Source organism: Globicephala melas, chromosome 12 (genome assembly GCF_963455315.2).
Source record: "Globicephala melas chromosome 12, mGloMel1.2, whole genome shotgun sequence".
Lineage (NCBI taxonomy): Eukaryota > Metazoa > Chordata > Mammalia > Artiodactyla > Delphinidae > Globicephala > Globicephala melas.
In genome coordinates, this window is record NC_083325.1 from 70548340 (window position 1) to 70564280 (window position 15941).

Here is a 15941-nt window from a genome sequence, read left to right on the forward strand (position 1 = left end):
TTTTGGCTGTGTTGGGTCTTTGTTGCTGTGCACAGGCTTTCTCTAGTTGCTGTGAGCGGGGGCTACTCTTCGTTGTGGTGCGCGGGCTTCTTGTTGCAGTGGCTTCACTTGTTGCAGAGCACGGGCTCTAGGTGCACGGGCTTCAGTAGTTGCGGCATGCCGGCTCTAGAGCGCAGCCTCAGTAGTTGCGGTGCACGGGCTTAGTTGCTCCGCGGCATGTGGGATCTTCCCAGACCAGGGCTGGAACCCGTGTCCCCTGCGTTGGCAGGTGGATTCTTAACCACTGTGCCACCAGGGAAGTCCCTCAGGATTCATTAAAAAAAAATTTTTTTTTTTAAATTTCTTTTTGTGGCTGCGTTGGGTCTTAGTTGTGGCATGCGAGGTCTTCATTGAGGCATGCGGGATCTTTTGTTGTGGCGTGGGCTCTTTGTAGTGGCGCACTGGATTCTCTCTAGGCGTGGCATGGGGGTTTTCTCTCTCTAGTTGTGGCGCGCAGGGTCCAGAGCACGTGAGCTCTGTAGTTTGCGGCACGCAGGCTCTCTAGTTGAGGTGCGCAGTCTCAGTAGTTGTGATGCGTGGGCTTAGTTGCCCCGTGGCATGTAGGATCTTAGTTCCCTGACCAGGGATCGCACGCACGTCCCCTGCATTGGAAGGCGGATTCTCTATCACTGGACCACAAGGGAAGTCCCGGGATTCATTTTTTAAAACAGTTTTTATTCAGAAATAGAAAACACTTATGGAAGAATACCTAAAACAAAGTACAGTTTAATGAATTGCTATAAAACAAATATCCATATAAATACTCCAGAGGCCAAGAAATAGAATGTTGTCAGCACCCCAGAAGCCCCTTGTGTTCTCCTTTCTGTGTTACAACTCCTCTCTCTTCCCCCAGAGGTAATCAGTATCCTGATTTCTGTGGAAATCTCTTTTAAGATTAGTTTTTACTTTCCCCTGTGGAATTTCCTGGGTATTCTTAAGTCATGAAATCTGTGTCTGCAAAAAATGTTTCGAGCAAGTTTACCTTAAAAAATGTCGTTAGCTGTGAGCAAGGCTTGACTTTCCTGCTGGTGAGCACTTGCTCCTCATCCTTGCTCTGCTGGTCATCAGGCTTGCTTACTCTCGCTGTGAGCTTCAGGAATACTTTCTTTTGTCACTTCATCTTTCTGGGCCACTTTACTTCAGGATAGAAGCTGCATCCATCAGAATTCTTAGTTGTAAGCAGTAGGAACCATCTCTAGCTAATTCATTAAAAGGATATGGGTGACCAGTCGGCTTTCTAAGAAGGTTGGGAAAGTAGGCTTGATGACCACACTGCCAAGAACAAAGCTCAAAATCATACCACAAAACTGGTCTCAGGAAGTCCCTCTGCAGCTAAGCTGGGCATAGATACTGCTGCTTGTGCTCCAAAAGCCACTGATGCTGGGCTCTGGTTGCTGCCATGAGAATCTCTGTCCCAGCTCTCAGGACACTGGATGTACTGCTCCTACTGCTGACATCCTCGCCAGGTGGATTCTTTGGAGTTCTTACTTCTACAAGTTAATTGTTTTCTATTTGAAGTCTAGAGCGGTGCATCTTATTGGCGGAGCTTGTATTATGTGCCCCTGTCTTAGTTTCAAAGAAAGATGGGAAAGTTTTTTTTTCTTCCTTCTTCATACTTTGGTAGTGGGACATATACTTGTCATATAAGGTAGGGTGTGCTTAAATGTAGACTCAGCATTTGGATGGTTGGCGACCAAAAAGAAATGTCCATTGTAAAAGGTCTGTATCAAGTCTTGGAAATCCATCACTTTTAACACAGTTGTTGCTCTTTATAGACACTCACGTTGCTCATATAATGCAATGAATATTTGACATAGGACTATTTTTTATCATTTCCAGGTGATATATTGCCAGGTGCTATATAAGACATGGAACAGAATCTGTATTTCTGATGATCTATGTATATTAAAAGTCCCATTCTAATTTTAGCTAGTTTTGGGGGAATTCCTGTTTTATCTTATGAGTAAACTTAATGAGATGTAATAGTTAAAAATCAGCTGTAACAAACATTGGTGTCTCCTGGCAGTATTTTCACTGAGAATTTTCTGGCTTATTGACCATTTGCCTTTTTTCAGATGTGATCTTACTGTATACAAAAAGAAGGTTTGGAAAATAGGAGACACTCTTAGGACCATTAGTAAATATAAATAGGATGACATTTTCTTTTCAAAACCAAGATGATATAGTTCTCATTATTACAAAGGTATTTTACTCTAAGTCACTGTGAAACTTTGTAAGCACAAGCTTTATAAAATTAACACAAAAGCCCATTGTTAATTTACATATGTGACTTTAAAAACCGGCTAGTGAAGTTTTCATCTCTGAAACCAGGACATAGTTGAATGGTTGGAGCAGTGGCCACAGGGGTTGGGGCCTTGCTGTTATTGTCCTGGCTCTGCAGGTGGTGTATAGCGTCACTTTGAGTAGTTCATTTATGGTCTACATTTCATCTTTCTAGTTCCTGAAGAAGAATTCATAATACTGTCCCTTCCCCTTCACTTTTCTCACAGTGGTGGCAGGAGATCTGACACAGATGTCTCAGATGAGACGGATGAACTTCTTAGAATAAACACATGGTAACATAAAGGTTGTTACAGTGAAAACAAGCAAAGATGAAGATAGTATAAAATCTTTATAGCAACATGCATCCTGTTGCCTTAGTACGTAACAATAAACTGTTGTTATAATATCCTGATGGAAGAACACACTTCTGAATTATTATTCAAACCAGGTGGTGCCTCAGATTTGAATACTTAAACACCTCAGCTGTGGATTTAATGGGCTAAGTTGGTAGGATGTTTTTTAGGTTCATTCATTTGGCCTTTGCCTACAAAGCCAACAGAAGTTGCTTTATAGGGTGTTTCTAAACTCATTGCCAAATAAACCAGGTTAGTTTTAACACTGTTCACATAGCATATGTGAAGCCTTAATTCTGTAAAGGAAAAAAAGAATCCAAGGTTTCTAAATGTGGTAATATTGTAACAGAAGGGCAGGAATCAATATACTGGTGATACATTTGATTGCTTTTGTGGTTCCAGATAGCAATTATTTCTAATATAATTTATTTTGCAGTGAGGGCCGAGGCAAGTTGACGGTATTTTCAGTTAAAGCTATGTTAGCAACCATGTGTGGTGGAAAAATGCTGGACAAATTGAGATGTAAGTATTTTTATATTATTTGAAAGATTTTATTTTCAAATTAAGACTTTTAAACACTTTTAAATGAATGTTTTCAGAATTTTGGATGATGGTCTATTGAACTTTTTTGGTTTTTTTACTACCATACCACTCATTTTACAGCAACTGGCTCAGAGTATGTAAGTTATGCCACCTACTGTTCAGATGGAAAAGTTGGTTGAATTCATTTTTTAATTTTTTTTTTTTTTTTTTTAGGTTAAAACAAGAAAACTCTGAAAAGATTCAGAATAGTAATGTGGACATTTAAAAAATTCTTTAAAAATGTTTTCTATATTGTTAAAAATTATGCTTGAAGGTGATTTGTTGATCACTTTTAATTAGAAAATAAATTTCATCACTTTTACCGGGTTTGGTCAAGTTTAGCTCTTAATCACTCGATGCTTTATCAGGTGGTATTTCTTATGATTAAACTGTTTTTTAGTACCTTAGATTCAAGTGTAGTTATTTAGAAATTGATAACCTATTTATTCACTTATCTTTCCTTAATTTTTTTCTTACTGTTTACCATTTTGGCATTTTACTGTTCACTAGATACTATTAGAAGGTGGTTAGATGAAGTTGAAGGAGATAAAATTCACAATTACTTAATTTTTCTGCTTATCATTTTCATTTATTCACTCATTAGATAGTCCTTCACTGCCTAAGATATGCCAAGCATTGTGCTAGGTGCTGTACATATATTTTCTCACTGAATCCTTAAAATTTCTTTGAGCAGCAGGTGGTATTTTCTCTGTTTTATAGATGAGTTAACTGAGGGGGTGAAGCTGGGATTTCAACTCAGGCTGTAGCTTCAGAGCCCTTTCTAAGCTACTCTTTTGTACTCCACTATGCTCATCCTGTAGTGGGAGACCCACATTCAAAGTGCCCTAATACAAGTATCCATGGAGTAAGAAACTCTAGCAGGTTTCACAGAGGTGAGATTGAAGCTGTGGGTTTTCATGAAGTGCTGAGAAAACCTGTGAATTGATTTGTTGAAGAAACTGGGTCATCTGTCTTGTGGCATTTCTCATGGACTAGATTTTGATGATTGCATCCCCCTGGTGTTCCTCTGTGCCCTACATTTTTTGTTTTAATTGAAAGATACAGAGCCTTCAACAGATTCAAGTACAGGCTTTTGGGCAAGATTACTTCATGGGTGCATGTTTGTTTTCTGTGCTTTTTCTTACATGTTACCGTGACATTAAAAGTTAGAAAGCTAGAAGGCTCACTAGATATAGATTTAGATGTCTAAAGAAAGGTCTTAGTATATTTGGTCAATGTTATCTGGTTATCTCATTTCAAAATCAGCTGCATTGTAAAACAAAGTTTTGGCAGAAAAAAAAGTATAGTTTTATTTAAATACTCTTCTGAGTTTTTTTCACATGGTATCTCAAAATATTACTCTTTTGGGCTGAAATTTCTTAACATTTTCTTAATTCTGACATGGTGTTTTTCTGAGGATGATAATATAATACAGATAAAATTATATCTCATTCACAGAGAAAAAGAAAGTTGGGATTTTGTCTGTTTTTTAACGATGATGATACCAGATAAAGAAATATACATCGCCATTTTTATTAGGACTGGAGAAACTGGTTGAAAATAGAAAATTGATTATATAACTGCACATTCTAGATGATTCTGGACTCTTTAAGTTTCTATGATTAAATTTGCTACATTTACATAGAGCTGGTACCTGGCGCATAGTAAGTGCTAAAATTTTGCCAAATATAAATTGTTGATTGAGAACTAAAATTACTGCAGCTCTCTGTTGTAACTATTAGTGAAAAGGTGCAAATCCTAGTTCTGTGTGAAGTATTGAAGGGATCCAGGTGATAGCAGGTGGGTTTTTTGTTTGTTTATTTATGTGGCTTTTGAATTTCTTAGAGGAGCACAAGTGACCAATATTCAAGTGGCACAAAAGTACACATATCTAGGCAAATGTGACACGTCAGTGTGCTCTCAACACCGTATCGTTACACATTGTGTACGGAAATACAAGCCACACTAGGTCACTTAATAGCATGTTTACGTGATTCAGATAGATTTAAAATCTGGTTTCTTTATCTTCTTCACGTTCAAAATTAAGGTTTCTTTACCATCTGTTGCTCTGTTTCATTATTTTTCAAAATTAATTTTTTTTTTGGCTGCGTCAGGTCTTCGTTGCTGCGCGTGGGCTTTCTCTAGTTGCAGTGAGTGAGGGCTACTCTTTGTTGCAGTTCGCGGGTTTCTCACTGCGGTGGCTTCTCTTGTTGCAGAGCATGGGCTCTAGGCACACGGGCTTCAGTAGTTGTGGCACGTGGGCTCAGTAGTTGTGTCTCTTGGGCTCTAGAGCGCAGGCTCAGTAGTTGTGGCTCACGGGCTTAGCTGTTCCGTGACATGTGGGGTCTTCCCAGACCAGGGATCAAACCAGTGTCCCCTGCATTGGCAGGTGGATTCTTAACCACTGTGCCACCAGGGAAGTCCCCCCGTTTCATTATTTTTATTGTACTGTAATTATCTTGACTAGAGAGTGAGATGTTTAACCTAAGTAACACTTTCAGGCATTGAAGCCTATCTCCACTTTTTTGTTTTAATCATCTAGGGTGGAAACTGCTTTAAGTGTGGTCTGTGCCTTCTGTTTTAAACAGAGCTCACTGATCACAATTTAAATATTTTTCACCTCTTAGGGGTGTCATTCTCTGATGCATTTAGGGCTAATTGCGAGGCTCTGGGTTGTTTGCCCCTTCTCATGTTTTCAGACTGCTGTGTTTTTTCAGCTTTTGAACTTTCTGTCATTGGTGGTGGTGGTGATGGTGTATGCGTGTGTATGTGTGTGTACGTGTCCTTTATCTCTGGTAAATGTGATGGTATTATCAGTGTACCCGTCTCAAGCAGTCTCCTTTTGCTTCTGATATACTTTTCATATGCTACTGACAGAGAAAACATAACCAGCCTTCTTAACATTCTATTCTGTTAGAGTATGGACGAAGTGATTACTCGTATTGAGAGAAGCACTCACTTTAGTAGTTTTGGCTATTGTGAGAATCCTTTTTCCCTTGCTTTCTAGTCACAGCTATGTCCTACTTAGTTGAGGTGGCTGAATAATAGTGTAAAAGAAGGTAGCTATAACACTGTATTGTAACATAAAATGATATTTGACCATTTATTCACTTTTTTCTTCCTACTTGTTCCCTTGTCTTTGTTCTTAGTTTCTGCAGCCTCCTCCCACTGACTCTACTTCTGTTACCTCTGTTAATGTTCCCATTAAGTTAGATTTTTCTAATTTATGGAATATGCCTCAGCATTTCTACTTTTATTTTTATCTTTTTGCTTTTTACCTCTTATTTTAGAATTTTTTCCTTTAATTTTTTCCCCTTTTTCCTTGATCTGTCTTTGTTTGCTTGTTTTAGTGTCAAGATGGCATTTAAAATGACTTAACCAATACTTGTGTTTTTAGTTTGAAACATTTCCTTTTTTAAGATTTTTTTGATGTGGACCGTTTTTTTAAAAGTCTTTATTGATTTTGCTACAATATTGCCTCCGTTTTATGTCTTGTTTTTTTGGCCGTTAGGCAGTGTGGAATCTTCGCTCCACAGCCAGGGATCGAACCTGCACCCCCTGCATTGGAAGGCAAAGTCCCAACCACTGGACTGCCAAGGAAGTCCAGAAACATTTCTTAATTAGACTTTTCAGGTCTCTCTTAAGAGAGTTTCTGTCCCCAGGTATCATTCATTTATAGATAAATGGTTAACTGTTGTGGCCATTAGGGACTGTATCCTAGATTCAAAGGCAACTTAAGTCAGGATTCTAAATACCAATGATTTATAATCAGAGTACAGACTTTGATTATCAGCATGATGAAAACTCAGTAATGTCAGAAACCCAAAAAATAACTCAGAGAAACAAAATTTACAGCCTGTAAAACCCATTATTTATTAAACCATACTACTTGTCAGCTAATTTAGCTATGTGATTTATTTACTTTGTCTAATTCTGCTATTTTCTAAGAAACTTATCTCTTATGCAAACCGCATCTGTCTTGCACTGAAAGATAGGAGCAGATGATTCATGCAATTTATTTTTAAATCCTTTAGAAAACTGGTGCCAGTTTTGAAGGGCAGTCTAGCAGTGTGTCAGAAAGGCTATCAGAATATTTGTGCCCAGTGACTCAGCCTGCTTCTAGAGTTTATCATGAGGAATTAATCAGAGGTGTGCCCTAGGTTTTACATATATTTGTTGCAACACTTTTTATAATATATGAAGACTTAAAACAGCTTTAGTGTCCAAAAATGAGAGCTCAGTTACACTTTGGGATACCGACGTGATTGGATATACTGCCTTTAAAAATACGCTTCAGATCAAAATGCATAAATGTAATATAGTTTTAAATAAAAATTTATTATGCACATAGGAAAAGAAAGAAATATACCAAAATGATAACACTGTTAGGTGTTTTCTCTGGGTTATAGCATAAATGGTTTTATAATTATATAATATTATAAAATGGTTTTATAATAATAATTTATATTATTGTTTCTGCGTGTTTTTGATAGACCACACTTTGTGCAGCCGGAGAAAAGATGACCTGAGGTGTTTTTTCTCAGAACAGGCAGTTCTGACATTTCAGTTGTTTGCTTCCTTGATGTTTCATTAACAGACTGTAGGGAGCCAACCTTTGAAGTTATAATTAAGCAGTTTCACCTGTTCAAAATTTAGCATCCTCTCTTACAGTCTTCTAACCACTTGTCACTGCATATTTATCCTGACTGGTTTCTGTTAATCATCTCTTCCCTTCATTAGCCTGAAGTGACTCTTTAATCTGAATACTTGCCCATATTTCACATTTCTCATATAACCAAAATGTTTTAGAGCTAGAAGCAAGTAAGAAATGAGTCGTACATCTGCATTTTATGAAAAAGAAAAAGATAAACAAAAACCAAGGAAGGCCTGGAGACTTGTTTAAGGTAGTTCTGACTCAATCAACACTAGAAGCCCAAGGCATGGCTGAATCCCATCCTCCAGCCTCACTCTGACTTAATGAATGGTGTAGGAATATTCATGAGTTTGGGAATAAAATATGCACTTGGATTTAGTTACATACAGATATTTATAAACATGCAGATGTGTATACATTTTTTGTGGGTTAGGTTGCTCAGTTGGTAGAAAGATGACAGGAGAAGATGAGAGACGTTTGCCAGGAAAACTAACATATAGAAGAAAATGGCTTTCTTTTCTATAGACTTGAGTCTTTATTGTAAACAGCCCTATCATCTTGCAAAAGTATATGGTTGGTCATGTGGGGATGAGAGGAGAGTGGATAGATGGATAGATGCAATGAGTAAAGCCAGGGTCATTATCACCAGAAAAAAATTTGAAACATATGTGAAGATGGTAGAAAAGTAACATTATTTTGCCACTACACAAAGGACAGAATATTTTTAACAGATTGTACACGTGTGCATGTAAGGGCTTGATTGTGGGTTTTTCACAAGGGAGAAAGCCTGTATTTTTATCTGGAAACAACTAATGGGAAATTAGCATACTTTCTTTCAGAGATGTATAAATAGAAAGAGAATTATTGGGGAAATTAACCAGTGATCTGGGAAGCAATTTATTCCCTTAAGGCCAGAAGGGTTTAGGGCTTTAATGAAAGGACTAGTTTAATTTTGGGGATGTTTTCATTAAATTGTCTCTTATTTATTTCTTTGGTAAGGTATTTTTATATGTATATAGTAAATCACACTTAGATTCATTGTTATATTTCATTTACAATAAAAAATAAGCAATTATTTTCAGTGTTTTTGTTACAGATATGAGAAGCCTAATCTAAAAATAAACAAACTGTTTTAAACAAGTAACTCTAGAAGTCATGACTTCTAAGTAATTACTTATAGTTTTGAGGTCTACCAGTTTTTCTTTTAAAACCAACCAACCAACAAACATGTTTCTGCTTGTTCTCTTACTAGTGTAATGTGGGCCTATTAAGTTACAGTTTCTTTTTTCATGGATTAAAATTTTTTTTTACTACTTTGAATCTATTTTATGACCTAGTAACTAAGTATATAACTGAAAGTAATACTTTTTTTGAGGGGGAAGTTAGTCATTTCACTATCTAATCACTCCTTTATTGCTCTGAATGAGTTAGGTGTAGATTTGGTGGTGTGCATGTGTACACGTATGTTTTTGTGATTGGAAGCTATACATATGTGTATTTATCAATATATATTTGGTAGCTGAAGTCTCTGGTCTTGAATATTTCTACCATTAACTTGCTAGTTTCTCCATTATGAATACATTGAGTGGCAACAGAAAACTTGACTAACAGTGGCATAAAACCATTGGGATTTATTTTTCTCATGCAACAATAAATTCAGAGGCTGGCAAGTTCAAGGTTGGTACCATGACTCAGGGATGTCATCAGAGACTTGGGTTCCTCCTGTCTTCCTGCTCTGCCATATGGCTTTCCTCCTAGGATTATAAGTGACTGCTCTTTACTGCGCCTTATTCTCATTTTAAGTAGAAAGAAGAAAGAGATGCCTGTATCAGGAAAGCAAAAGCTTTTCCACAAATTCACTTCAGAATTACGACGTGCACAAGAGTCTGGGAAGTAATTTTTAAGGGGAACACATTGCCATTCTAATCAGAGTTCAGTTCGGGAGTGAAAATGGGAAAATAGATACTGAGTAGTAGGCACCTTGCAGTGTCTGCCACATCCCATATTTCCCCTTAGTTTTCATTCAGATTTAGTGGATGATTATTTTCTTCATTATGAGAACAGCAGCCAGCTATTTGAAAATTAAGTCATGATGCTCTTCCCTCCTTCAAAGGGCATCAGTTATTCACATAATTGGTAATGTTTTCAAAACTCTGTATCTGCTGTCTCGAACTGCGGCCCAGTACTTTGCTTCTAACTGCCTGCAGGATGGTTCTACTTGGAAATTTGCTGATTAGTTCAAATACAGTTATGTTCAAAGCTAAGTGTCTTTATCTTCAATTTGGTTATTTCAGTCAGGGTTGTCAGCATTTTTCTGAGCTAGAAGCTTAAAATAATCCTAATTTTAGAAATTCCTTTATTCTCTAATCCAGTTTGCCATCAACTTCAGTTTCCTGCACTGAAATGTCTTGGAGTTGACCAAGCCCGCCCCTCAATACTGTCACTGCTGTAATTCTGACTCTCACTTTCTTACTTGTGCATTATTTACAGGGTTTTCTAGTTGATGTCGCCAATCTTATTCTTCCTCTTTTATTCATTCTGCCAATCATTAGCAGTCTAATTTTCTTGAAACCTAACTTTCTAAATATTTCTTCCCTACTTCAGCATTTTTAAACCAAATCCAAATTGTTTCCTCTTTCAAAGTTTTCACTCATAACATACTTTTCTTTTTTTTTTTTTTGCGGTACGCGGGCCTCTTACTGTTGTGGCTTCTCTCGTTGCGGAGCACAGGCTCCGGACTCACAGGCTCAGCAGCCGTTGCTCACGGGCCCAGCCGCTCCAGGGCATGTGAGATCTTCCCGGACCGGGGCACGAACCCGTGTCCCCTACATCAGCAGGCAGACTCTCAACCACTGCACCACCAGGGAAGCCCAATAACATACTTTTCGTATTCAATCTCTATTTACCTTTACTTCACAATATAAATTATCATAGAATGTTCTCTTTGATGCACTGTTTCTTGCCTGCCACCACTAACAGACACACTCTATAAATTCCTGCCACAGAGACTTTTATCCTACTCTCCTTTTTTCTTTCTAGATTGAAGTATGGTTGATTTACAATATTATATTAGTTTCAAGTGTGCAACATAGTGATTCAATATTCTTAGAGATTATACTCCATTTAAAGTTACTGTAAAATATTGGCTATATTCCCTGTGTTGTACAGTATATCCTTGCAGCTTATTTATTTTATACATAGTAGTTTGTACCTCTTCGTTCCCTACCCCCATCTTGCCCCTCCCCACTGGTAACCACCAGTTTGTTCTCTGTATCTGTGAGTCTGTTTCTGTTTTGTTATATTTATTCATTCGTTTTATTTTTCCTGTTCTTCTCTAGTTGTGTCCCCAGACCCCCACCCCCCAGCTGTTTTGACCTCATCATTCCAAATTCTGTTTTTCAAGGCCAGGCTTCTAAATTTCTTGTTTGTTTGTTTGTTGTTGTTGTTGTTGTTTTGCGGTACATGGGCCTCTCACTGTTGTGGCCTCTCCCGTTGCGGAGCACAGGCTCCGGACATGCAGGTTCAGTGGCCATGGCTCACGGGCCCAGCCGCTCCGCGGCATGTAGGATCTTCCTGGACCGGGTCACGAACCCGTGTCCCCTGCATCGGCAGGTGGACTCTCAACCACTATGCCACCAGGGAAGCCCCCTATGTGTTTTTGTGTCTACTCTACACTATATTTTGAAGAAGTGTGATGTAATGGAATGTCTTTGCAGTCGGATAAGTGTGGGTTTAAATCTTGATTTAGCCACTTAGTAACTTTTGACCTTAAGAAAGTTAACCTTTCTAAGCTACTTTCCTTATCTATAAAATTTAACAATTATGTGCATACACATGTGTACGTACACACCTTTTTGTGACAGTAAAATGAGGTAATGTTTAGTAAACTATAGTAGTACTTAATATTGGGGATTGCTACATGAAAACAAAAACCAAGGTAACAGTATTTTAAACAAAGTTGAAGTTTATTTTTCTCGTATATAAAAGAAGTCCAGGAGTATGTAGTCCAGGGCTGGTATGATAGTTTCATGTTCATCTGGAACCCAGGCTTTCTATATCTTTCTTTTCTATCATTCTAGTGTATGATTTCTACATAAAAGTTGAGATTACCACATAGTCCAAGGTGGCTGCTGGAAGCTCCAGCCATCATAGCTGCATTCCAGATAGCAAAAGGAGGAAGGAAGAAAGGATCTATTTCCAGTGCAGTCAGCTTTCTTTAAAAAGCTGCCTAAAACTAGCCTTCTAGGAAGTCTCTCACAACCCTTCTGCTTATAGTCTCATTGTCCAAACACCTAGTCATATGACTGCAACTTGTTAGAAGAAGGCTTCAAAGTTTAATCTCTTAGTTGGGTACATTGCTGCACAAAATAAAATTAGTGTTCTGTTACTAAGGAAGGAGATAAGAATACTGGGTGTCTACAGCAGACTCAGCCATAGTTACCTGTTGTGGTGCCAGGCAAATGGTGAGGTTTAACAAATATCTTACGCCTCCCTTCTTTCTGTTCTATTTAGAGTCAGCTTAGTGCTTTATTCTTCTTTGCTTCATGTGTATCTTATTTTTTCCAGCTATGTTGAAAGTTTCTTGGGGGGGATAAGGACCATGTATCAAACTTCTTTGTTGTTTTTCAAAACACCTAGCAGAGTACTTGGCACTTGGACTACTTAGTAAGAACTTAGTATGTATTTGTTAATTAATTGATTTTACTTTCTACTAGGACTATACTTCTTTTAGCCTCTTGTTGGATTTTCCCCACCTCATGGGTATTTAATACTTTTCCCTCAACTACAAGCTAGCAGCTCTCATGAGAGGAATGTACTGGAGATTTTCATTCCTTGATAATTTCCTGTTTTCTAATGCCTTAAAAGTTACCCTGTGGACTTGATGATCTAAATTTTATCTTTCTTTGATTAATGTATTTTAATGGTTGTTTTTTTCCTATATCTGGTGCTTTGGGATACATATGTATTTCTAATATACCTGTTCATTATGAATATATAGAATATGATGTTTTTTTCTTTTTCTTTTTTGTGGTATGCGGGCCTCTCACTGCTGTGGCCTCTCCTGTTGCGGAGCACAGGCTCCGGACGCGCAGGCTCAGCGGCCATGGCTCACGGGCCCAGCCGCTCCGCGGCATGTGGGATCTTCCTGGACCGGGGCACGAACCCGTGTCCCCCGCATCGGCAGGCGGACTCTCAACCACTGTGCCACCAGGGAAGCCCAGAATATGATTTTTAAAAGTGCCATGTTTGGAAAGGCCTCAGGAAATTATTTTTCTCTGCATATTTAACTCACTGATTTGTTTGTAAGAAAGCTGAATAGTTTGAAAAGAAAGCTTAGGTTAAAGTTGTCAAGTTGTTTTGAGCTCCTGGTTATTTTTCTTTTTCTCCCCAATTATGGGTGAGAAGAGAGAAATAACTAACTGGAGATAGGAAACTCTCTACAAGGAGATAAAGAAATAGTAGTATTACTGGAACTGTCTTTCTAGCTGCTTGGGTCAGACTTTATATAAAAATAGGATCTTATAGTATCAGAGTATCTTGTGATAGAAGAAATTATATGAGTTCTTTTTATTCTACCCTGGAACTTACTAAATGGAATATTCTAAATAAACATACTACACAGGAATATATTACATCATTAGTATAATAATATGCAAATACGATACAATTTCTTTCATACCCTATCACCAATATGCAAATATATTCATACACTCAAAGATGTATATGTCTTATATAAATACGTACACAAATGTAAGAGATAAAGATATGCTGCTACAAATTCTTCTTGGAATAAAGTGAGGTGTAAATAGATAAAATAAAAAGTTATACGTTATCCAGTTACGTATGCTCGAAAAGAGTAGGTAGGTAGACGTACATGAGTGGTTATGTGATGTTTAGGTAGAATATTAAGTGGGTGGGAAAGAGGGGCCTCATCAGCAAAGTAACCACACAGTGTTAATGAGAATGAGAATTCGTGTTAACTAAAAATCATAACAACTTTATGATACTTTTTAATGATGCTTTTGGACTGGTATACAAATGACATAGAGCTGTTTATTAAGAGTTGATATTTCCTTATAGTTTGACTTTATTTGGTTTTGTTCTCATAGATGTTTTCTCCCAGATGTCAGATTCCAATGGCTTAATGATATTTAGCAAGTTTGACCAGTTTCTGAAGGAAGTTCTGAAGCTCCCAACAGCTGTCTTTGAAGGGCCATCTTTTGGTTACACAGAGCACTCAGTCCGCACCTGTTTTCCACAGCAGGTAAGGATGGGTTTATAGAATCTAGGATTAGAAGAGCTCTCATCCACCCCTCCACCTTTTGTCAGATTTCGCCAGATTGCTTCACTCTAGGAATATAGGTCTTGAGTAGGGGAGGGAAAATAACTTTTAAGTCAGAGGAGAGGATGTAGAAGAGAGGGGGGATTAAAAATGCACCTGAGAACCCTTTTCTTGGAAGAGCGGAGGGAAGTCTTTTCTGAAAAAATGATAACAGTTGAAATATTTTAAATTACTAAAAATTTCAAGAACAATGTTTAAGGTAAAGTATTTTTCTTATTGCTGCTAGACATATGTTACTCTCCCTAATGAGTTTTTTTTTAATAACCTTTTTTTTTTTTCCTTGGCGGCACGCGGGCCCCTCACTGCTGTGGCCTCTCCCATTGCGGAGCACAGGCTCCGGATGCGCAGGCTCAGCGGCCATGGCTCACGGGCCCAGCCGCTCCGCGGCATGTGGGATCCTCCCAAACCGGAGCACGAACCCGTGTCCCCTACATCGGCAGGCGGACTCTCAACCAGTGTGCCACCAGGGAGGCCGGATTGTTGGAAGATTTTTAATCACAGTTTCAATTTCAGTGCTTGTGATTGGCCTGTTTATATTTTCTATTTCTTCCTGGTTCAGTCTCAGATGGTTGTGCTTTTCTAAGTATTTCCATTTCTTCCAGCTTGTCCATTTTATTGGCATATAGTTGCTTGTAGTAATCTCTCATGATCCTTTGTATTTCTGCAGTGTCAGTTATTACTTCTCCTTTTTCATTTCTAATTCTGTTGATTTGAGTCTTCTCCCTTTTTTCTTGATGAGTCTGGCTAATGGTTTATCCATTTTGTTTATCTTCTCAAAGAACCAGCTTTTAGTTTTATTGATCTTTGCTATCGTTTCCTTCATTTATTTCTGCTCTGATCTTTATGATTTCTTTCCTTCGGCTAACTTCGGGAGTTTTTGTTCTTCTTTCTCTAATTGCTTTAGATGTAAGGTTAGGTTGTTTATTTGAGATTTTTCTCGTTTCTTGAGGTAGGATTGTATTGCTATAAACTTCCCTCTTAGAACTGCTTTTGCTGCATCCCATAGGTTTTGGGTTGTCATGTTTTCATTGTCATTTGTTTCTAGGTATTTTTTGATTTCCTCTTTGATTTCTTTGGGGATCTCTTGGTTATTTAGTAGTGTATTGTTTAGCCTTCATGTGTTTGTATTTTTTACAGTTTTTTTCCTGTAATTGATATCTAGTCTCATAGCACCGTGGTTGGAAAAGATACTTGATACAATTTCAATTTTCTTAAATTTACCAAGGCTTGATTTGTGACCCAAGACATGATCTATCCTGGAGAATGTTCCATGAGCACTTGTGAAGAAAGTGTATTTTGTTTGGATGGAATGTCCTATAAGTATCAATTAAGTCCATCATGTTTAATGTATCATTTAAAGCTTGTGTTTCCTTATTTATTTTCATTTTGGATGATCTGTTCATTGGTGAAAGTGAGGTGGTAAAGTCCCCTGCTATGATTGTGTTACTGTCGATTTCCCCTATTATGGCTGTTTCCATTTGCCTTATGTATTGAGGTGCTCCTATGTTGGGTGCATAAATATTTACAATTCTTATGTCTTCTTCTTGGATTGATCCCTTGATCATTATGTAGTGTCTTGCTTTGTCTCTTGTAATAGTCTTTGTTTTAAAGTGTATTTTGTCTGATATGAGAATTGCTACTCCAGCTTTCTTTTGATTTCCATTTGCATGGAATATCTTTTTCCATC

At 37.8% G+C, this 15941-nt stretch overlaps 1 protein-coding gene across 21 annotated transcripts in view; it reads left to right on the plus strand.

Moving 5' to 3' along the window:
• Nucleotides 1-15941, plus strand: part of DTNB (dystrobrevin beta) — a 256123-nt gene that overhangs the window by 62256 nt on the left and 177926 nt on the right. For all 21 annotated transcript variants that reach the window (XM_060309424.1, XM_060309423.1, XM_060309425.1 and 18 more), the window contains 2 exons: nt 3112-3197; nt 14022-14176. In XM_060309424.1, coding sequence (XP_060165407.1) covers nt 3112-3197; nt 14022-14176 — 241 coding nt within the window. The remainder of the gene's footprint in view (nt 1-3111; nt 3198-14021; nt 14177-15941) is intronic.